Source organism: Pholis gunnellus (genome assembly GCF_910591455.1).
Source record: "Pholis gunnellus genome assembly, chromosome: 10".
NCBI classification, from domain to species: Eukaryota; Metazoa; Chordata; class Actinopteri; order Perciformes; family Pholidae; genus Pholis; species Pholis gunnellus.
Window position 1 is genome coordinate 13,372,833 of NC_136537.1, and position 25,068 is coordinate 13,397,900.

Here is a 25,068-nt window from a genome sequence, read left to right on the forward strand (position 1 = left end):
TGCAAATTCTGCCTGCCTGCGATGGCTGTAACGGTGCAATGCTGTTACAGTGTGAATGAGAAAGTGCCTTTTTCTTTGTATTTTGTTATTTTCGTACTCAGTGGCCTTACAACTGCACAAATCCGATACTCCATTCCGGAGGAGCTGGAGAACGGGGCATTGGTCGGTGACATTGTCCGGGATTTGGGTTTGGACCCGAGAAAACTTTCCACGCGACGAATCAGAATCACATCGGACAGCGGACGGAGATATTTTACCATCAATCACAAAACCGGGAAGCTGGTGGTGAGTGACCGCATTGACCGGGAGACAGTTTGCGAGTTCAGTGGCACCTGTTCACGCAACCTGGAGGTGGTCTTAGAAAATCCACTGGAGGTGCACAACGTGGAGGTGGAGATTTTGGACGTGAACGATAACGCGCCACAATTCCCTCGAGATGAATATCAGCTGGAGGTGTCGGAGTCCGCTCTCACCGGGTCCCGCTTTCACATCGAGGGAGCTCAGGACGCAGATGATGGCTCCAACTCTGTGAAGCAGTACCGCCTCAGCCCAAACGACCACCTCGCGCTGGACTCGATTAAGCCCTTTCCCAAAGATAAGCACATCGAGTTTATTCTCAAAAAGCCCTTTGACCGCGAGCAGACGCCCTCACATCAGCTAATCCTGACAGCAATAGATGGAGGCACCCCGCAGCGAACTGGCACGGCCAAAATCAATGTACGTATCCTTGATGCCAATGACAATGTACCTGCGTTCAACAGCTCCGTGTACAAAGTAAAACTCTCCGAAAACTCCCCAAAGGGCGCTCTCGTGATCAGGTTGAATGCAACAGACCCTGATGAGGGCTCAAATGGGGAGGTTTTTTACTCCTTCAGCAGTTACACACCAGAGAGAGTCAGACAGATGTTTTCCATGGACACAGACACAGGGGAAATTAGGGTGAAAAACAACATAGACTATGAGGAGACCAACTCATATGAAATGTACATACAAGCAATGGACAAGGGCCCGGCTCCTGTGGCAGTTCACTGTAAAGTAGTTGTAGAAGTTTTGGATGTCAATGACAACATTCCTGAGATTGTACTGTCTTCACTCTCCAGCCCTGTACGCGAGGATGCCCGGGCTGACACAGTTGTAGCATTAATCAGTGTGAATGACCGTGACTCTGGACCAAATAAACAAGTTACACTGGAGATCATGCCCCATTCGCCTTTTAGGATCAAATCTTTCCGGAACCACTACACCGTCGTCACATCTGCTTTCCTGGACCGGGAAACCATCTCGTCCTACAATGTCACCGTCAATGCTGTGGATGGAGGCACCCCACCCATGTCATCTCAAATGACCTTTAAAGTGGATGTTGCAGACGTGAATGACAACCCACCTCGTTTTGAACAAACATCATATACTGTTTACATCACAGAGAACAATGCTCCCGGTGCACCTCTGTGTGTTGTTAAGGCCACGGATGCTGATGCTGCAGAAAATGCACGCATCACCTATACTGTCCTGAATGACAACAACCATGGTATCCCTGTAGCCAGCTACGTCAGCATCAAATCTGATAAAGGTCAAGCCTATGCCCTGCGAGCCTTCGACTTTGAGAAGCTGAGAGAGTTTCACTTTCAGATCAAAGCCCAGGACAATGGTGTGCCTCCCCTCAGCCGTGTGGCCACAGTGTATGTTTACATTATGGATCAGAATGACCATGTGCCCAGGATAGTCTACCCACCTGCCAATGGGAGCCGCACCACAGAGACGCTAATGAAAAATGCTGAAGCAGGAGTGTTGGTCAGCAAGGTGATGGCGTGGGATGGCGATGCCGGGCAGAATGCTTGGCTGCTCTATGCCCTGGAGCAGACCAACGCAGACTTCGACCTGTTCAAGGTGCATGAGTACACAGGGGAGATCCGCACCACAAGGCGCGTCATTGAGGACAACTCCACCTCCTTCCTTCTGACAGTGCTGGTGCACGATAGCGGCTTGCCACCACTCTCCTCCACGGCCACCATCCATGTGCATGTGATGGAGCTGCCACCTAAGTTGACCCCTGACCCCAAGCGCATCATCAGGCCCAACAGCCCCCTAATGTTTTCCAATGTCACCCTCTACCTCATCATTGCCCTGAGTGCCACAACCTTCGTATTCCTGGTCACCATCTTTGTTCTGGCCATTGTGCGTTGCCATGCCTACTGCACCCAGCCTGGCTCCTGCTCTCCATGTTGTGTATCCAAGAAGAGTGTTCCAGAGGGCGGAGCCTCAGCCGGTGGGGGTGGAGGTGGAGGAAGAGTTGCAGGTGGAGGAGGTGGAGGTGGAGGTGGAGGGCAACCAAATGACAATGTAGCCTCGCGCCGTGACCTCAAAGGCGAGCCGCATTATATTGAAGTGCGGGGAAATGGGTCTTTGACCAAAACGTACTGTTACAAGACATGCCTGACCGCCACGTCAGGAAGTGACACTTTTATGTTCTACAACACGGGACGGCCGCACAGTGGCACCTGGGGCTCAGGGTACGTCACCAGCCACAGCGGACAGAGCCAGTTATTTGTACGGCGTCTCAGTATGCCAGATGCAACTGCCATTCAGGTGTGTGTCTGGTGTGATGTCTGTGTTTGTTATTTCAGATTTCCTCATAACAGTAAATGACACACAAAGCACAAGCCATAAAAGGAAAATTCTCAGAGTTATGGTTCAGGTTTTGCTCTAGGGCGGTGTTCTTGCAGTAGGATTGCAGTTGACATTTACGGCTTTGGAGCTGTTAAATCCTTTCATCTGTTCTCTTGGCGTGTGATGTCTTAAAAATGTTTATTTTCTGACTGCTTTTTTAGACGGATGGTTATTCTTGTACAAAGAGGCATATTTATTAGGTTCATCTCTTGCATAGAAGACGTCTTTGGAAAAATAGGTTATATTCATATGTCACTAGGATCTGCTTAGTTTTTTTAAGTTCTCTCAAACTCATTTATACAATCTGTGAATGTGTCTATCAGGATGTAGAAAGATATACCACCATTGTGTTTATGTAAAGGCTTCCATTATTACATCTACTGGTCTTTATGTTACGTTCCATCTAACTTGAGGTCAACATCAAACCTGGCATACACAAGTGTGGGTAGTTTCTCTGAGCTGTGTGTTTATTTGAGTGGTGGGTGCACTCTGATTTGCTGGATGTGGTAGATGGTGTCTTTGTGTGCGTTCCACGCTTGCTAAAGACCAGTTGTTTGGTGATTCAGAGTATGGAATGTTCAAGTGCACCTGTCCTCCACAGTTCTGCAAAACGCTGTTATAATATTACAATTTTTGTCATGAACCATCTCTCTCACTCTGTCTCTTTCTCTGCTCCATGTTACTAACTGTCTTTTCACAACAAACCAGTAGCTTTCAGCTTGTTCACCTATGACCCCACACAGCCAGTGTCATTTGTCTACTGTGGGCAGAGTGCCACAATATTCAAGTCCAGTAGGTCCAGAGGGCATTCAGTGGTCATCTCTATAGAGAGGAAGAGTCTGGGAAATAGTGCAGCCTTCTCCGGCTGTGAGAGCCACCAGTCCCACTGCACCAAAATATCCTCTGCTGGTCACGTACCTCTCTGGTACTGAGCAGTAAGCCAGGGTTTCGAGATCTGTGTAGAAAGCAGGAATACGGCAGATACCAGGTCTGAGTTTCATTAGATTAGAGCTTCATTTCCTGGTATTTTTGCCATTATAAAAGATTGATGTCAATATGCACATAATTATTTGCAGACGTTTTGGTTGTAGTAAAACAAAGCAACCATTATTTGTTTTCTACGTGGTTGTGTTTGCCCCAGAGCATCTCTGAGTCTGTCTATGCAATGCAGAAAAGAATATTAGAGTAAAATATGTGATGAAAAGGACTAAAGAAATGTTATCACTTGAAGTCTTCCTCATTAAATGCCAGTCATGTTTGTTCTTGCCATGTAATTAACTGGCAGTGATGTGCTTCTCTGTGCTGTGCGTGGATTGGCTCGCTCTGCGCAGTCAAGGCGGGGGAGGAAAGGTGATTGGACACAGTGTTGATGGCGGAGGTGTGAGCTCTGTATCCATGCTAGGGAGTGTTCACTGAGAGAGAGAGGGAAGATTGGAGAAAAAGGCGTGAAAAGGGTTGAGCGGTCAAATAAGAGAGTTCTATATTGTCTGATTTACAAATTGCAAACGGGCAAGGAAATGAATACGCAATAACTGGTTGTTCTATTTCTACTTAATTTGGTTTCTCCCTTTCAAATTATGAAACAGAATGCATTGATATCTCATCCTCCGTATGAGTCACAATTATTTTTGTTTGTCTGTTTACATTTATTACGTGAACTGGTAACATCCTAGTTTTGCACGTATGTCTTCCCTTGAGAGTATATCAGACTGTGAACATGTTTAGGTTCCAGATGCTTGTATCTAATGTGTGTATGTGCGAGTGTGTGTGTGTGTTTTAATTTACCCCCATAAACACCATACGACCAAACAGACCTCTCCCTTCGGCCACAAACGTTTAGCAAAGCCGTTTAGTCCCATTTGTGGACAATCTGGTCTTATTTTAATGTTTTTTGTATCACTCTCTTCTCACGTCTTGCGCAGTAGGCAAAACTAGAAAAGAAAAAGAGCTTTTGTTTGACTGTGTTTTTATTGCCATACTAACACCTTTTTTCCCTTTTAGTATAACTCTAAACTATCAGACTGATTGTTTTTTGAGGAGGGATTATCTTCGAATAACCAAGTGCACCCTTTGTTTTCAGTACGGATAAGTGTCTCCGATGCCACAGTGCTTTTTATCCCTGTAGACATGCTGCTCTGTTTGAATGACTCCAGTATGAATACCAGGCTTCTCTCATTAAGACCAAATATTGGATTTACAGGGTGATGAATGTCCACTGCAGACTCATAGAGGTCAATGCAGCTTCATCAGCAAGTGAACATCTGTCATATTTGAAAGGAAACGGGATTGCAGATGGGTCTCTTATGAACTGCATGGCCAAGCAAGGATAATTAATGTTCTCAGTCAGATTGGTATAGCTCTTTCCGTGGTTTATGGTGAAATTAGAGACAATGCAATCTTATCTCAGTTATGTGCTCAGGTTAACTGCACCGTGAGCTGCATCACTACTGAATTGTAGTCCTCTAACCACATTTTGTCAGTTATTATAATGTAGTGTCTTTATATATTTGTGACAATATAATTAATCTGAAAGAACTGAAGTCTCATTTTCGAATGTTACAATTTAATTTAGTCACTGGCAGACAGGCAGAGGTTACAGTGGTGTAGTGTCCCTTTGTGTCTGTTCTGTTGTGGTGTGTCTGACCCCAGATGCAGGGCCGAGGGGGTTAATCTGATATCTGCCCTTCCCCCTCCTTCCTCCACCTGTGACCTTCACATGAGTGAAATGACAAAGGGCGGTGGGTGGAGGGTAAAACGTAGACTGAGCTCTGCACAGTTACCATGGAGAGATGTGTCAGACTGACTCGGGAAGAGCGTGTGCCAGTGACACTCAAGGTTTTGATCAGTGTTAAGAGGATTTAACGGGGAGAAAGAACTCAACACCGCAGGAGAGCGGGTCGAGAATATACAGTGGCAGAGCAGAGGAAAAAAATACGGCAGACGATGCAGGTGTTTCAGAAACCATCGAAAAACATCTTTATATTTCAGTAATGTTGTACAGACTGAGTTAGACATTTTAAAATATTATGATAGAGTGATAGAGAATGTAGAAGAAGGGATGGAGAGCATTATAGGTATAAAACTGATGCTTTGAATTGAATCAGTCATCAACACATATGAGAGAGTATATGAGAGTACTGCAATGTTTCCATAGTAATGGACTGTACCACAACCATCTTGGAACAAGTGGACTAACCCCAGACGTGTAGCCTCAGGGCCTGTGTATCACAGTACCAGGGTCAGTGGGCCGCTGCAGTGAAATCTCTCAACGTTATATTTTTTAGAGGACATGGCTGGAAGAAGGGAAGGAAGAAGGGAGGGGAGAGGAGCGGGTGTGGGGATGGATGGGAGGAGTGCACCAACGAGCTTTAATTCATCATTCACTTCTCTCCAAAGGCAGCGGCAAGCTGTCACTGCTTGTGTGTGTGTGTGCGTGATGTTTTTTTAAGGTTTGTGTGTTTGTACGTGACGCGCATGCACTACTAGCACTTCTCTCCATGACTTATTAATGAGACGGTATTAGCTTTCACCTGTACTTAAGGCTCAATTCCTCTCACTCTCTCTTGCAGCCCAAAGGTCCGACTGCCGACTGGAGATATTCAGCCTCCCTGAGAGCAGGAGGTGTAATGCAGAGGTAAGCATCTCATTTTTTATTTAATTTCACCTCACCAATCAACTTCATTATGTTTTGTTAAAGACCAAAAGACGTTCACACTATACTCCCACCTAATAACATTCGCCCATCTGATTACCATTCTCTAACTGACTGATCTTAAACATCACCAAATTCTTCATTAAGAATGATTGCTATCTTTCAACAAAGTTTCATTTATCCAGCTATCAGTCATGTAACGTATCCTCAAATAGTCTACAGAAATGGCCAATGGAGCCAAACTGTGGATTTAAGATGTGAAATCATATGAACATAAAATGGCATGCAATTATATATTTAAGTTAAATGTAATGCAAAGACATTCTTCTGTCAGTTCAAAGGAAGAAGCCTTGTCATCCTGCTGTGGAGACCAAAGATAATAATTTCATACTAGAAGTAATCCTCTGAATCTGTTTTATTTTGTTGAATTGAAATATAAAAACTAAACATACAAAGGGTATAGAGTGTCCCTGTGATATGGCTACCAGGCAATATGTTTCTTTATAACCCTACCTATCTGTGCACCAGAGTCAGGTGAGGCATATGGGTCCATTCATTGGCCTATTCCAGTAAAGATGGCGGAGATCACCTGCCAGCTCAAATGTCATTACAGTTATGAGGGAAAAGGACTGGTACTTAGTATCAGGCTTTTCCAAAACAGAATTATCTCTATCTTGTTTTACTCAATCACATTTATATTCATCAATATACATTCATTCTATTAAATATACAGTTTCGGTAAATTGTGAGAAAATCCTCAATCTCAATCTTATTTGATAGACATCAATTATTTATTGTATAATAATCATTGGAAACATTGGCATGTGAACTATGACAGAAGGGCCACAGTGAGGAGAAATGCACTTGGAAATGGCTCACTTAACCACAGACAGATGGAGAACTGACGGGAGAGAAAGGCAAGCAGACAGGGGGTCAGTGATGGATGAAGGGCAGGTAGTCAGGTGGAAAGATGGCCTATCAGGGATTGCTGCATGACCACACCAATGATCAAACTACCCATAAGACACTGGGCACCTGCTGTGGGATCAGATGGGCCCGACCAAATCAAGGGTCATGCTAATGAGATGACACCATAATTACAGTAAATATCAGGCTTAATGAGTTAGCCATGATATCTTCATCTATCATTATCATATTCAACTAATATATCCACCTCCTATAGATAGACATGGCACAGATGGATAGATTTGAGAAACTGGCCTTGAACAGACAACAACAGGCTTTCCAATCTCTATGTCAGAGAAAATATTAGTATTTCTCTGTAACACCCGAACCCATAAAATGATAATAATTATACTGTATGCACACACATATAGCAGTTAACCAGATTCTAAAATGGACTGGACAAGTCTTTCGCAGCTCTTCTATTACTCAACATTGACGCGAGTCTCCTAAGGCCCAAGTTTATTTGTTACATTATATGTATACCGTAGATGCACATACTGTGCAGTATATATATGTATTAATGTGTGCACTCTGATGTCCATGTCAGAATGATAACTGTGTACCATCTGAGTGATTAATGTTACACAGATTCCCTCATAATTACAGCAGGGATTAATGAGCATCGTGTGCTTATGTGAACCAGTCTAACATAGTAAATCTATCTCGTGACTCACTACCTCTGATGTGTTTTAAGTTGACTATCCCCCATGTCCCATTACCAAGCCTCACTCAATGTTCATTTATAATCACAGCTTGTATAAGAGATTTTGGATATCAAACCCAAACACCATGTAATGGCACTGACCTATTTACTTTAATTTAATCTCCGATGAAATGCACATGACTTCCTACTAATTGTGTGATCAGCATAGTTATGATTTGAGACAAATAAATCTAATATTGCGAGAAAGTATTGACGCTGGAAAATGATGAAGAAGCATATGTTTACAGACAGTTGGAGAAGATGAGAGATTAGGAACGGTAGAGAAGGATATTAGCTGAAAAGTGTATTATCAGCACAGTGTTTGTCATCAATATTTGATAAGTGTGCCTTGATGGTGCTGGTGCTTCACAGCATTTAAAATTACCTCCGTCACCGAATCACTTTTGTTCCCTTCACAGAACCACTGTACATATGGATCTAGATTCATACATGTTTGAACAGTTTTTAACATTTTTAAAGTAAAGATGTCAAAACAATTATATTCCAAAATGACCTGGTTCCCAAGATCTTTTATAAAGAATGAAAGCTTCTTGTTTGCAAGAAGTAAACCAATTATTAATGCCTAAAAGTCACACAGACTATAAGAAATAACAGATCACACAGACCTCAGTAAAGGTTTTTACTTCTAAAAACCTAGTTTTTCACTCGGGGACAGTGGGGAGAAGAGTGGACAGGGGGATTAAAGTGGAACAGCAGCAGGTAATGATTGAGAATCAGAGTATTGGTTTTGTCAGAGCTAGAAAATATAATCTGTCTCTTTTAAAATATTTGGTTGAAGCAGTGAGAGAGAGTTGTGGTTTGTAGCAGCATTTCTGTTCTGTTGGTATAGTTCAGCACGACAGAGACTGGTGTTTTTCAGTAGAGGGAATGGTGCTGAAATCCCACAGAGTGTGTGAAAATGTAAGAGCGGCCAGCTGTAATCCATAATCCAGAGAATATCAGAAAAATGTAGGGTGAATACTTTAATCCTAATCTGAACGGTACATTTTCTACCAAGGTTTAGATTTGTAATATTGTGTTTTATAGAACACATATGGAGACAGGGAAATTAAATATGTGGGAGCTTATATTTAAATCACGAGAAACAATCATAAAATAGAGCTTCACAAAGTATTAAATAATGTGCATGGATTCCTTATGTTGTGCAGTTTAATTTAGCATGACTTAGTATATAATATGTGAGAGAATGCCTTTCCAGTGTGTAAAATGTGGATGTTTTTTTTTTTTTGTGTTTCAGCTCAGTCCACATGGAAGAGTCCTCAGTAATGCAAGGAGCCCAAGGTGTCCTGGTTCAGAACTGGCCCACTGCATCCAGCGCCGCTGGTAAGAATCAGTCATGCTACTCTAACCTAAACCAATCACAACTAACACTGTCTTAGGCACAGTAAAAAATATAAGTAAAAGAAATGCAATAAAGTAAGACATACACACATGTGTAGGCACACGTGGACCCTGTCTGCACCTAAATGTCTCAAATAGTAATAACCATCTATAATATAGTTTCATTACAAATATTCAGACAAAACCAGCAAAGCCTATCTTATACTAAAAACTGTAGATTCCTCAAGAGCTTATCGAACCACGAGAGAGTAATAAAAGGAGGAATACAGGATTATCAGCTATGTGATCGCCCCGGCCCACTCCTACCACTTCCCACTGCTGCAAGGAGAGGAAATGACACATTCTACGTAGGCGTAGATGGATATCTCTGCTCTCTGTTTCAGGAAGGGAGACAATTCAGACAAAAAGAGGGCGAGCAAGAGCCAATAGTGAGTTGGATCATCAGCGAGATGTTTACAGAGGCATAAGCCTCTGTGGCGCAGAGAACAAACATTGAAAGAAAATGAGAGAAGAAGAATAAAACAGTTACATTTCCTCTCCTTTTAATATGGATCTTTAAAAGTCTCTTTATACGTGTCTGAGAGACTGTATTTTACACACACACACACACCCACTCACAAAGACCAAGATTAGGGGCGGTGATGTGGGCAACTAATCATATTATTTTTAAATATTTTAATATGTTTGTAAGCTTTCATAATGTTATATAAAATATGGACATTTAAAGTGATGCATCTGTGCATTATATAATTAAATTGTGCCTTAAATTTAACAAGCAGTTAGACATTGCAGTTGCAAGACAGCCAATGAAATTGCAAATATTATTCAAATTCACAGTTTTGTTCAAAACAGAATAGTGATTGTTGGCAGTGCCTTTACTGTGAAGCAGCTGCAGGAAAGTGACGCACATGTAAGTGTCAATTTCAGCTTGTTGAGAATCATGAAGTCTAAATTTAACATTTTACACCATTTGCCACATTGTTGTTATCAGATATGCTGAATTATTGCAAGGCGACAACATACTTACTTGTACAGTTTCCACTTTCCTCATGAAGATTGGTACATTGTCCTCTTTACTATGTGAACTAAAGATGACAGGAGAGCATGCAGCAGAAGTCATTTTATTTATAAAAGACAAAACGTCTTTTCTCTATCAGGGTGAAAAAGAACTCTCAAAGGCTCAAACAAAGGACTGCAAAGGATATTATTAGAAAACAGTGTTAGCTGAATCGAAAGAACAGCAACACTGGAGCAAAAGAAAACTCTAAATGACAGCATACTCAATGTTGGATGACATTTCACGGACATTGTAATGTGAATGTCATTGCATACGATGCCATATTCCCTTCCCTTCACCAAGATTTATGACCAAAGATTCACTGCGTACAGGAGAATTCAGTTGTCTACTCTTGACTTTCTTCGTGATGACAGGGAGGTGGGGTCAAAAAGGATTAAGATTGAAGCTGAGAAAACAGTGGCCTGGTAGAGAAAAAATGAAGGAGGAGCAAACTTGAGCGAGAATGGCAGTGTAATTAAGTTTAGATAAAGAGGTGATTTGTTTTAATTAGGAAAGTAGAGATGGCTTGGACTGGTGTTTTTTATAGACAGGAGGCGGTGGGCTGGGCAGGCAGACAAGCTACCCACACAGTAACTACTGTCTCTTCCTATCCACAAGCACACACACAGCCTCCTCCGCTCTGCCATTGATTTGTTGCTGTGGCTGAGGACTTACAGCCTGCAGGCACTTCAAAACATGAGAGATGGGGAGAGAGAACCGAACAGGCTGTAGTGACGTCTTCAGGGTGGGTCAGTGGTAATAAGATCAGCTGGTGAGGATTTAAGGTGGTCTAATTGTGGCAATTTAAGAACAACACATTGTGCACACGCTAATCTTGCTTTGCCTAAGGGCTAACTGTCCCTTCTTTATCTCATAGTTAGGCATGCTAAGAATGGAAATATTAGCTGGGGGCTTTATTAGCTTCAGGTCAAATTGTAGGGTTGGATTAAGGATAATTCTGGGTTAAGAGTGTTGGATGATATGAAAAGCGTGTATTTCTAAAGCTCCCTGAATGGAGGACAAGATTAGGAAAGATTTGTGTTCTGACTTTGAACATGGTTTTGTTGATCATGTCTCAGAAATGAGAGAAATGGAGATATTGATTCAATGTGGCCTGTCACATCACTATGAGTCACAGTCTGTGCTATTTATAACTAAATCATCATGCTTGCGAGGCAGACTGAGGTCCTGAAGGTGGAGAGCAGGAGTATATGGGAGTTGGGTTTGTTGAGGGAATTGTTTCAGTCTGGGTGCTGTGCCAACATGGTGATGTTTTACCTCACAGTCTATTTTTTGCTTCGATGTGAGACACGGAGGTACATCCGACAACGCCCCTGTTTCTATCCCTTAGATTCAGAGCGTGTGGATTTGTGTGTCTGTGTCGTTTGCATCTTGTTTAGTGTTTCCGTGTGAACGTGCATGTGTGCTCGCTCGGCTCTGTTTCCGAGTGTGTTTTGGCTGCCTGCTTTGTGTGCTGCTCCTGCTGTGACAGATGGGGCGCAGCCCACGCCCAGATTAACAGACGCACATTAATGAAATCAGGGTTCTGCTTGCTGTCTGACTCTCTCTCCCTATCTGTTTCTCACTCCCTCTATGTCTTCCTCGTCACAGCTAACCCAAGGCACACAGGTATTCAGAGAGAACTGTGCAGTATTGCATTAGGGATTGAAAAAGAAACAAGGGATTAAGCAATAAAGGATACGGTGGAGAGGAAGGTAGAGAGAGACGATGAACACAAACAGTTTGGGAGGGAGTGACAATGACTAAATCAGAGTGATTGACTGTAGCGAGGTCTGCAAAGGAAAGAGAGGAAGCGGCGTGAGGCTGCTGTTGCTAGGGGAGAGTGGTTAGACTAAACACATCGAGGAAGGAGGAGGAGAGAGAGCTTGCAGCATTATTCTCCATCAGCACAAGCGCTGTCACCATGACTCCTACCAATACTGCTTCACTGGAGGACGTAGTTTCCAAGGCAACCATTCATGGCCCCTTATACTGGCAGGAGAGAAGAAGAAGGAGGGGGGGGGGGCTGTTTATATAGAGGGGAGTGCAAACATATGGTGTGGGACAAAAGGTGCTGAACCAGGGGGGGGGAAGGGGGAAAGAAAAAACACAGACTGGCATCAGGTGAAGGACAAGACAAAGGGAGGCTTTGGCTGAAATGCAATGAGCACAAGCTAGAACAGGTGGGATGAGGTGATAGAATTAAAGGAGGGATGGATGTGTTTGGAAGGTGAGAGTTGGCGGTAAGAGGTGTAAAGGGAAGGAGAGAGCAGAGGAGTGAGTAACAGAAGGAGAGTGACCTACATTCACTTGGGCGGTGGTGTGCTGCAGAGGTGGATGCAGGTCTATACTGTTTTCTGCATCACCCCAGATCGCGCACACACACAAACACACTGGAATGTATACACAGAGAAAGACAGATTTGATGCGAGTTAACGGTAATCAACTGCAGCAAGCATTTGCCAAGGCAAAAATAGACTAAAGGGTGGAGGCAAAATGCCAAGAGAAAAAGGTGGACAAGAGGACACTCTACTGAAGATTTATGCTTCATTTTGCTACCTCAATGCCTCAGGCCTTGACCATATTGTGATTTGATAATTAGCATCTAGGACCATGACCTCATGCATTTACAGTCAATGCAATTGTGTCAGTGTCGTGAGGAAGGGTAGGTGCGAGTACGTTGTATGATATTTCTGTAGTGGATAAAAGGACACAAGGAGGTAGGCAAAGAAGAGATAGACATAGACTGTTTATTCAATTCAAGGCTATATATATCTTACTTTAGAGATGCAGTCTTTTAGTTGAAGTGAATTTGATATGAAAATATTTTTGGCACAATCAGAAAGGCAAGGTAAAACAGTCGAGAAGCTGTCAGGGACTTTTCACATGTTCTAAATCCCTCCGCCCCATCTGTTTCCATTTCTCGACTTCAGTTATTTGTTTTTTGTTCCTATCCTGCTTTCTCCAAGTCTTTATGTATCTTGCCAGCTCGCTCCATCTCTTTCTCTTTGGAGAATAAATCAATGTCTCCTTTGCCATTTTTTTTTACATAGCACCTACACATACTGGCATACAATAAGCATACACAGATACACCGATAACAACTCAAACTCCCACACATAGAACTACATTCAGTGTTATTTTTATTGTGTTAAGCCCTGTCACTTGGGATGCTTGTGTCCACCATCTGCAACATGATCCAGCTGGGAGCAGACAGCAAGGTGCTTGCCGGGGCATTAAACCCAAAGAGACACACATACACATACACAGACACACAATTGTATACTCCAATATGCATATGCAGAGGAATAATTGCTCTTAAAAGCCCACAACCAGCCATCATTATTGTATTATTACCCACTACAGTTATCTTTCTTCATTCCATTTACTGTTAGCAGATTGTGGAATATATGGTAATTTATGCAGACACACAATGTATTCTTCTATCACCAACAAGGCATAGCAGTGAAAACACAGGCACATGAATAATAATTAGGTTTTGAATAGACAGCAACATCACATTTTGTTTCTATCACAATGAGCACACACTGCTCAGCGCTCTAACAAACACAGTGTTTATCTTGAGGAAGGGTGTGGTCCCACTAACTGTTTGCTATCATGACAATCACATATTTCTTTACCACTGCAGTATAAGAGAGAAAGAAGAAAAACAAATCACACCTTCAGGATCTTTTCATCCTTTTTTTCCTCCTCCCACCCTCCGTTTTGGTGGTGAGCATCATGTTTCATATCTGCATCCCTGCACTCCCTGGCCCCTCTTCTTCTTCCTCCTCCTCCTCCTCAGCTAGTTATGTAACGCTGCACTGCGCTCCACTGCGCTTCTGCCAAACTGGACGATGGTAGGGCGAGACAAGGGGATGAATAAAGTAGACGTGGCAAAATGGAGCTTTGGTGATTTAAGTGGCTGTGAAAACCCTGGGCGGCAACAGGGGAGCGATGGGACATTCACACGCAGAGATTCAGGGTTGAAGACTCCAGAGATCAAACTCAGGGGAAGATGCAACATTATTGATTTCAGTGACTTGTATCACTCTAGTATTTCAAATACAGTGGGTTTAAAATTCTGCTAGTTGAAGATACATTGAAGAAATGAATTGAGCTCAGGCAAATAGGAAACAAATAACCCATCCTCCTCTCTAATGTGCCTGGTAGTTATCATTGATGGACAAGCTGTTTAATACCCAATCACATTAATGTTACCATAAGCACTGATTGGCATGATTAAGACGTGTCAATAACTGTGAGGGACGGGTGTTGGCTGGCTGAGTTTTCACACAAGATTAGTAGAAAGGTCAGGGGAGAGGATAGAGAGAGAGGATGGCAAGGGAAAAAAAAGGAGGGAGGCTGTGCAAGAGGAACAGAGTGGAGTGAAGAGAGGAAGTTTTGCTCTGCAACAGCCATCGACAAATCAGATTGAAGCAATGGCTGTGTGGAGAGTTGGGCGAGATGAGTCTGTTACCATCGTGAAGGAAGAGACACAGGGAAGAGAGAACAGTGTGAGAAGACCGATAAAAGGGGTTCGACATCGAGGGATTGGATGCACAGCTGGCATCACAGGTCAAATCTCATATTGTCAATGTTGTCTGTAGTATCAAAATGACACATTTAAGAAAAGTTTGGTAAAAAAGAACAAAAAGAAACTCCCAAAGCAGCAAAGGCTATTATGACCTTTTACGTTGCACCACTTTAACACAGCCAGACAACAGTGTGTCCCATGCTTTGTCTTTTTTTTTTAATCTAGCATAAGACATTGACCCTTTCAAGAGAGTTAGCATGTCCTGCCCTGCATGGCCTTACCCTTTTCCATCTGTCTACCCTCAGCATGACTCATCACTCTCCAGGGTGTTGCTTTGTTTGTGAATGTAATTTTGCATGGGGGCACTGGTGTCTCATCAACTCCCCTCATTGAGTTAGACAGGTCATTTCTTTGAGACAAGAGAGTGGACACTTTAGAGCAAAGCGTTGCCAGCTGCCCAGTGTTCTGCATTTTTATCGAGTATTTTTTTTTTTGTGCTCCTTTCCTTCTGTTTCTACCTTTCTTTTAGGATTTTAGAATCAGGGTCATGTTTCCTCTTGGGCAGTCAGATGAGGACTTATCATCTGGGGGAAGACTCTCGCCTTGTAAATGAATATGACTGTAGCTGTCTCTGTGTCTACATGTGGAGGAAGCAGTGACTGGATCTAGCCTGTCCTGTCCTAATCCTCTCAGTCTCTTTGTCAAATTCAGTCTTCTCTCTGCTGCTCTTCCAGCTGTGTTGTCGCAGTCGGTGAATGATAGCTTTTTGGGGGATTGTAATGGGGAACAATTCAAATGCATAACCCAAGTAATTATTGTACGGGGGTCCCAGTCTGATTATACCTGGAATTAAATATGAAGTTGAAAAAGACAAAACAAAAAAGGGGCCGCAATTAAGAACTATTTTCATTACTGAACAACCTGCCAATTATTTTCTCAATTTATCATTCAATAGCTTGGGCTATAAAATGTAAGAAAATTGTAAAAAGTATTCATCACTTTTCTAAGGACAATGTAACATCTTAAAATTAATTTATTTTTTCCCAACCAACAGTCAAAAACCCAAAGCTATTAAAATGCAGTGTGATTTGTTAATCAACTTATCATCTTCAGACTGAATCTGTGTATGTTTAGAATCACAGACATTTATTTTAGCCATTTTCTGCCTTGACTTGGATAATTTCCCTGCAGAAGAAGGAGCTTTGCAGCAGTGCGTGTGTCTATGACTGATTGGATTGTATGCCAAGCAAGAGACGTCATGTTTGCCATTTACTCCATGAATCCTTCACTGTGAGCAGATCTCACTGAGAGCTTGTAATTGAAACGGGTCAAATGTGGAAAGTAAAACAAGTAAGAAACAAAATATGAATGAAACAGGAATCGACTCTTGAATTAAAGCTTAGTAATGCCAATGGGCCATTACATAGGGCTGACACACTAACTGCATATGTGGCTCTTGTTTTGTCTCAAAGATGTAATGGAGAATTAACCACCATCTCTTGTACCAACCAGATCATCATTACTGAATACATTTACGCTTATACCCGGAGAGTACATTCATAGTTTTGTCAGAACTAGTTTGCATTCACTATTTCCAACTTTATTTAGGATGACAGTTCATTTTGTGTAAGAGATGCAGCACGAAGAAAACTGAAACCAAACATATAGTGTATATTTTGAGGCTGCCTGGGAGGATGGTATTCTCTGCCCTGGCTACTGTATGAGGTCAGGCTTCTTCCAGACACTGTTCCTTCTGGTTGGATGGAGCCCTCCTCAGTTAATCTCCCCTTTGGAAAGAATCTCAGAATAGGAGTCATAGAAATAAAAGGAATATGTGGCAAGTAGGTCATTGCTATGAGGAAATAACCAAAGTGATTGGGTCTTCTGCTGGTAGACTGTGCATATGTTATATACTGCATTTAGACATTCATATAATGATACACACCCATACAATGAAGTAAGGGAGTCATCTTTCCTTGATGCATGGTCAGATTGGTTGCTACAGTTAAATACAGTTAAACCTGCCGCTTTGTGCCCACTTTTGTTGCTTTTCTTGCAAAAGATTTCAGTTAAATTCCGCTAATATACCGTATTACCTTCCTCAGCCATAACATGATGATGAAGGGCTTAATGTTTCATCAAATAGTGCACAGATGTTAGCTTTGGCCAGGAGGGAGCCTTTGATTCATTGCCCACTTAGCAGTTTCTTCTTGTAAACCTCCCATTAAGTTACATCACCTCCAACCTTTTGTAGCATGTCATGGCTGTTCCCTCAAGGAATGCCACTTATTGACCAATTCGAATTTTACAGTGGCTGCAGGGGATATCAGTAAACTCTTCTTGCAGCCAAAGTTTTGACACAGTAGGCCTGATTTATGTATATAAAAGTGCAGGGGACTCACATTATGTGAGCTCAAAAGATGCAGTTCAGTGCAGGGATTTATCTGAGAAGAAATACAAAATGTGGTGATATTTACAGACTATGAATAATATTTATTTATAGAAAGGCTTGTGGAGCTAATTCCAAAGAGACATTAAATATACATCTAATGAAATCAAAAAGAAATGGAAGGACATAAAATCATGCACAGTAGGAAAGCCTGCATATAGACAAAAAAAAGCTACCACTATGTTCCTGTCATCCTACGAATGTGTCCGTTTGGTGCAGTACCTGCTCAGCAAACTACATGTTGAACTTCATATTCAGCCATCCTAAATTCTATAGAAACCTGTACCAAATTTGTTTTTTAATGAATATCATGGTTTTAGAAAGATGTGAGATCACTATAGCCATTAATATATAAGTGAATTAAATATCTATACATGTTTCTTATTAGAACTTACAACTACCACTTCCACCTTCTTATATTTGCTTCTTAGAGACGGATACATTTCCACAAAAAACTGAAACTGTAAATCAGGCAAAGGTTTGTAAATCCATTATATCATCTCCTAAATGTGCATGCATGAAGGACAAACACAACTTGTACGTAAGATGACTGGCAAATTGTCCTTCTTAACTGGTGTGTTTCATAAATAACCAAAAGTGCAAAAGGCTAAGTAAATCTTCCCTCTGTGTCTAAAGAATTCTTTACATTACAATTCTGAGAGTATGAGTCCATCAAAATCAGTCCATTGATGACATAATATTGTAACATAACCTCATCTGTTTGAAGCAAGTAGATAGCAAATAATAACCCATCATCCATCTCTTTCAGATGCTGAAGGAGGAGAGGTGTCCCCCCCAATGGGTGCTGGAGTAGACAGCAACAGCTGGCACTTTCGCTATGGCGCCGGTGGGCCTGGTGCACCCCCACAACACCTGAAACCTGGCGATGTTCCCCCAGAAGCCTTCATCATCCCCGGCTCACCCGCCATAATATCCATCAGACAGAACCAGGGAGGAGAGGACGACAAGAGCGATTTCATCACCTTTGGAAAGAAAGAGGAGGCCAAGAAGAAGAAGAAGAAGAAGAAGGAGAAGAAAGACAAGAAGGATAAGGGGAAGGATGATGGAGATGAGTAGAGGAGCAGAAAGAGGAAACGGCAAAGAAAAGGGCGTTGTTAAAACAGAGGTACCAACCAAAGTCCACTGGGCAAAAAGAAAATGTGAAAACTATTTCATATTTTCCAATTTCATTTTATTACCCTTTTTCACTGATAATATTTTGAAAAACCTGGCCTTACCAAGATTTATTTTACCTTCAGTCCGTTACTGAGGTAAATTGTTGATCTTGCCTTGATAAACAATAAAATTATTGATTTTGCTCCACGCCCCTATGTGCCTATACACCCTGAGTCAACTCAACTTTCCCAGTAAAAAATGACCACTCTTTGCCCTAGTCTTGAATATTTTTCTCTTTTAACCCACTGGGCACGTTGGCACCTCTGTCTTACCCCCTCCCCAACTGATGTGTAAACCGTTCTCTCTGAGAGAAGACAAAATACTTTGTACAAGAACAACAAAAAGCTCGGTGCCAGCCAAGGAAAAGAAGAACGACGACAAAGAAGATTGAGACAGATGCATGCCATCTGGAGCTGGACACATACTACTTGTAAATAGCACGGGAGTCACTGAAACTAAGGCTTACATGACACTGCTGCAGATTCCTCTGATAATTACCAACAGTGTTTCCTAAGATCTCAATGAAACCACATGCACACATACGCATGCTCACACATTCAAACATGCAAACACAAATACACATACTTACCATGACTAAATAGACATGGAGCGCACTTGAGACCTAGAGAGAGGGTGAGAAAAAAAAAAGAGGAGAGAAAATCAACTGACATCAAAGAAATGTGCTTAAAACTAGACACTGCAAGCGTTTTGTCCTGCACCGTCACCTATGTGGCGCGCATGTGTACATCAACTCTCTCAGGATGGAAGCAGCATCCTTTGCAACCACTCTGTATTTGCTCACTGCATTTGAAGGACACAGAGCTTCATCTCCTGCCAGAACCCCAACTGAGGAATGCAGAGAGCACCGGAGAGATGGGAGGATACCTCATGTTCTCCTGAGGATCGCCGAGGGGAGAGTCCAGCTGCGCTGGCTCGTGACTCCGCTTTCAGTCAGTGGACTCTGATGAAACCTTACAGAATATAAGGAGAGTCTTGAGATTTTGATGACACCGTCTCTTCTCCCCCTGCCGCAGCAAAAGCCTAATGCTTTCTGCTTTGAATGTTTGGTAGCAACCAGTCCTTACCTGATTCCTTGAGTTTACAACTGCTCACTTGCTTGCATTTGCCCCAAGCTGCCACGAGCCGTCCTCTCCTCCCCCAACTGCCTTTTTCCCTGGATCACCCATCCTACTGACTGCCTCTTCATGTAAAAAGTTTGTGAACTGGTTCTGTTGTTCATTTATTCTCTAAAGAGATTCCCTGTTACATACTCCTGCATTTTTTTCTTTTCTTCCTCAACGCTTTAACTGTTTTTTTGAGTGTCGTGCCCACCCCCATTTACCCTCAGACACTGCCCCTAACCCCTGCTCTGACCCCCTGCTCAGGATCGATCCTGGGAGTGGCCTGCTCTGAACATTGTGGTGTGCTGAGAACAGCATGGAGTAATGTGGATGAGGCCTGGGTAAGCCCAGTCGGGGGTCTACGACCTGAACTCTTATCAGATGTCTCTCGAAGTGCACAACGGTTCAGTGCTTTTAACTTGCGAATACTAGCGTACGCTGTTCATTTCCTGCGCGTAGCCACTGATGAGAGGGGACCAGGTGGGATGAAGCCGATTACAGCAGTGGAGGCCCGGGATAAAGTGAGGAGATAGGCGCCGTGGGCTGGCCCTCCATCTCCATGTACAAGAGAAGAAAGTTGTTCTCCAAATTGATTGTTTAGGATCGTTGAGTCACATATTAGCTTTTATCTACGCTGTAAATGTAGCGTAGGCTTTTCATAGATTGTCTCTGCATTAGTAATTGAAACCTGCTTAATATACGGGCATCTAGGGATTCCCATCCCACAGCTATATCCCACCAATCCTCTCTCAGGAGGTTTTGAAGAAGGGGCACACTCATGCCTCAAGGCCTGCTTCTGTTGGTTCCCCTCCCCTGCCTGTAACTTGTTGCCACGTCCCCAAAGTTTTGAGGCTCAGTATGACGTCACTCCATTAAGTGGCTGCTGCATGTACTGCTCTAAGGAAACACATACTATATAGAGAAATATATATATAAATAGATAGATGGCTATGATTTTATTCTTTTGTATCATCATTTTTCTTCATTACTTGCACAGGAGATATTTGTATGAACTTCTGTCTCTGCCCAACATCTATGTACTACAATCTTCACGCTCCACAGATGTTGTATGGCATCCACTAAACCTCTTTAGATATTTGTAAATGCTATAGTGTGATACCTTTCACCGCAAGTTTATAATTTTTCTTTTACCAACCATGATTTTTGTTTTTGAAAACAAACAAAGCAAGAAAAAAAAGAAAAAAAAATCACTCTGTGTCCAGCTTTGACATGACGATCTTACTAACACTGTAATATTGTAACTGAAATATGTATGATCCTATGATGAGCTATCACTTCCCTTTCACTCTTAAAAAAAAAAGAAAAATAACAAAAAAAATATTCCAGTGTATAAAAAGATAAATGTAGTGTATGCTTGTGTTTAGTGAGCGTTCATGCTGTCATTCTTTCCCAATGTATGGTGGTGAACTATGGTGGCAATGTGCTGTCCTAAATGGACTAGCCCAGATCTGTTGTAAAACCCTTTTTTTGTAGACCCGCTCATCAACTGTGACAGTGAAGTAGTGAATTTCATTTATTTCATCTATTCTTTGATTTTTTTATTTTACCTAAATGGATACAGTGGTAATGTGTTTTGTTTATAAATCACGAATAAAGTTTTCTTTCTTAAAATAAATTTGAATATATTGTCTTGGGGGCATTTGTGTGTGTGTGTGTGTGTGTGTGCCTTGACCTTTTTCTTTCTCTCTGTCTGTCATTTGAACAAATTTATCGCAATTCAATTAATTGGCTGCTGAAGAGTAGACATACAGAATGGGATTGAATTTAGGGAATAGCTTTCTTTAGGTTTTTATTGAAATGGTAAGTTTTTTGAGTACACAGTTCATCTTTAATTTGATAAATACTGTGTAATGAATAAGCAGGTTTTTAATTAAAATATAGCCTTGTGTAATGGAAACCTTAATTATAATTCAGGAGCAGACTTGTACTTGTTTTACAGTCGAGGCTTTTACCTCAGGAGAGATTTAAGAAAAGGGTCAATGTAACAGAGTGGGAACGAATGAATCCCTAAGAGAAGAAAGAGTACATCTCTTAAAATCAGTGAGGGCAGGACTGTCAAACTATCTACAGGCTGCTCTCCTCTATGCCACATGTTCACATCCCACTTCTTTATTTGCGCTGGCAAGCACTCAGAGCAGGACACAGGCAGAATGACCTGCCCTTGTTGAAAGCCATGGGCACAGATGGTCCAAAGAGTCCCCTGTGAAAAGAAGCTTCCAGACACATTTTTTAATTTAATAGAGTGGCTAAGTAGATTTATTGTATCCCAGTGGGTGAGTTTGTAGGAAAAAAAATCACAATACAGAGACATCACTCATGCTGGCCTAGATAAAATGCAGCATAGATAATCAATACTTTTATCCAGTCATCTAGGCAGCCAGCTCAATGGTTTCCTAAAGGGTCATTTAGAGCTCTACAACACATCCTATTCAGTTGTTTTGTTTATCTGGAAAAAACAAACATTCAGACTTAATTCCAGTGTCTTTAAGCTAAAGCTCTTGAAATATATAACAAGTCTCCCTCTCTCCAGATTTGGCTTTTATCTTGCCTCTACAGAAGGGAGATGAGAGGTTCAAGAGTTCATGTTGAAATTATGCTTTTGAAAATGCTACACCCCAATCTTTATTTCATTCTCTCCAGGAGACAGACAAAATTGTTTCTATGGTTACAGCTATTTAGGGAATAGTCTCTATGGCAACAGCCTTATATATTTAGCAAACAGAGAAGGGTTGAAATGGTGGGTTGCTCAGGATGGGGTCTCATGATGGGGTGTGTGTGTGTGTGTGTGGATCTGTTCTTTCATATACCACAGAAGGCACAGAGTCTGATATTATGATGATGCAATACCACAAACAGTGTCTGTGACTCCTTGATGGCGTTTTACCAAAGAACAACACTTTTAATAAAAACAACTAACACCCACACATTTAAAATGCATACTGGTACATATTCCCATGAGCATTCACACAATGTGCTCCGGTCTCTCTGAATTTTGGTTCATTTCAGTCGTACAAACAAAATGATAAACAAGGAAATTGACTCAGTGTGCAGGAAAGTAGCCTGCAGTGTTTGGTCTGCAGAGCGGTGAATCTCTGGCTAATGAATATAGATATATATTATGGCAGAGTGAATAAAGCCATGCAAGCAGATCAGTGAGCCACTGTGCTCACGCTCTTCCTAAGACGTGCAGTGCACAGACACAGATGTAAACCAGTTTAAACACAACATAAACATACACTACATTGTATTGTGCAGTGCATGAGTCTATCTTCAACTATGTAATGTGGACTGAACAAACTAAGAAAGGAAGGCCAAATAGGGAAATATAAATAACTTAAATGGTCAAATAATGTGAAGAGGATCTACACACCATGAAACAAAACATTCAAGATACACTGGAGCTGAAGTGTGCATGTGTTTGTCTTACTGGGTGTGTTGGCTGGTGATGTTGCCAGCTGCAGTGACTCAGCATAACCATCATCCTGCTGAGGAAAGCAAATGGAGTGACTTGGAAGCAGCCAGGATGGAGATGGAGAGATTAATGTGCACAATAATTTTGGCCTGTGGCTATAACAGCACTACACATTACACTGAGACCCACAGTGTGTGTGAGTGTGTGTGTGTGAGAGAGAGAGAGAGAGAGAGAGAGAGAGAGAGAGAGAGAGAGAGAGAGAGAGAGAGAGAGAGAGAGAGAGAATGCAAATTTAGTTAATGAAACAGGGACAGTAAGTTGAGAATTTAGTAAATTAGTTTCAGCCTGCCTTGATAAATGCAAATGATCTTAATTGGTCTACGGGTTGCCAAAATACAAATGAAAAAGCATATATATATATATATTTATATATTTAAAGTATAAACTTTTTCTGCAGCCGCAGCCTCACTTGTTTCCATTTGAACAATTCCTATCTTTTGTTATGTAATAAAACACTAAAACTACAAGTGTTAATGGTGGGAGGAACACTTATGGTACACTTATTATCTTACAAAGCCCATACTGATCAAAGCCCATTGAAATTAAAAACAACCTCCATACTAACAATGCCAATAAGCAGTAATTAGGAGGTCATTGAGGGAAAATTCTTAGTTAGTGGCCTAGTAGTATAGAATATGGCCATGCATAATAAGGCATTGATAAGTGCTAAACAATGACTACAAAAGAGCCAATAGGTCACTAATAGTCAATGGTGACTGTGTGTACCTAAATGTAAAGCGTTACCAAATGAAAATACTTTTGATGAATAACAATCTATCTATTAAAAAAATGTACCTTTTATCAGGTTAAACAATAATTCATCTCCACCTTAATAATCTCTGCCCGCAGTAGCCTAAGACATGAAAACATGTTGCGATCACAATGTAGAGGTCATTTGATAGGCTATGTCAATGGCTGCACGAAGCGTCTGAGAGTGTGACAGAATTGTGTGTCGAGATGTATGTGCCATGATGCACTACGTGTGGGACTTATCCCTTAGGCCACTGCTTGAGACGCTCCATCATTTTCAGTTAGTTAAATATATCGCAGATGTTTGTGGATTTACAATGTCAGATTACCAGAAACTGTTGAGACTGAGGTCCATGTTATAAAACCGTACTCTCTGAAAATACTACGTGATGGCAGCACTTTGCCTTTTCCATTCATGTTGATCTGCTGCACCTGTTCTATCTGCGGGAGTGATAAGCAAAAGGCGCCATCTCCTGGATGAAGTATCACAGCACATATAGCCACTTGCCTTTTTTAATATTTTGATGTTTTTTTTAAGAATTAATTGTGGAATTCTAATTCTTAATATCATTAGTTTGTGTGGCTGGAATATTGATTAATTTCTGTTCACATCTGCTTTCAAATCAATTTAATTTGCCAAGAGATTACCTTTTCATTCATGGTTAATACAGATGATTATTTTCTACATACTGTAATCATTCAATAACCCCAAAAATATGAAAATAAAAGGATTGCAACATTGGATGACAATAAACACAAAGTTTGTAATCTTGCACTGTTGGTGTAAAAACGTACAGCACTTTTACTAAATTAGATAGACAATCACATCCATATTGGAAATACACATATTGAGTTTGCCTCCTTTCAAATTGGGCTATCACCTTAAGCAAGGTTGATGCTTGCTCATACTGTAAAAACCTGGTTCTGGAATAGAGTTCCTTAGGTGGCCTCCAGTCATTGAAATATATGTGCCAGAGTTTGAGATCAGAAAAGTTAAGTATGACAATTATAATCTTCACCAGCTTTGTCTGTAACTATACTCATGAATTTACTAAATGCCATTTAGCTCAGGTTAACTAACAGTATCAAACAAACAATTCTGAAATGATCCTCAATAATGGATGATAAACTAATC

At 41.5% G+C, this 25,068-nt stretch overlaps 1 protein-coding gene across 4 annotated transcripts in view; it reads left to right on the top strand.

Moving 5' to 3' along the window:
- The window catches only part of LOC306701784 (protocadherin alpha-C2-like), a gene marked incomplete at its 5' end in the record, with an annotated part of 179,980 nt that extends 158,685 nt beyond the window's left edge, over positions 1–21,295 (top strand). For 2 of the 4 annotated variants that reach the window (XM_079167196.1, XM_079167194.1), the window contains 3 exons: positions 6,237–6,301; positions 9,247–9,332; positions 18,163–21,295. In XM_079167196.1, coding sequence (XP_079023322.1) covers positions 6,237–6,301; positions 9,247–9,332; positions 18,163–18,470 — 459 coding nt within the window. In that variant the 3' untranslated portion in view covers positions 18,471–21,295. Of the gene's footprint in view, positions 1–6; positions 2,587–6,224; positions 6,302–9,246; positions 9,333–18,162 lie in introns of those variants that run through there. The other 2 variants (XM_079167197.1, XM_079167195.1) reach the window with 2 other exon arrangements.
- Positions 21,296–25,068: the final 3,773 nt, after the last annotated feature.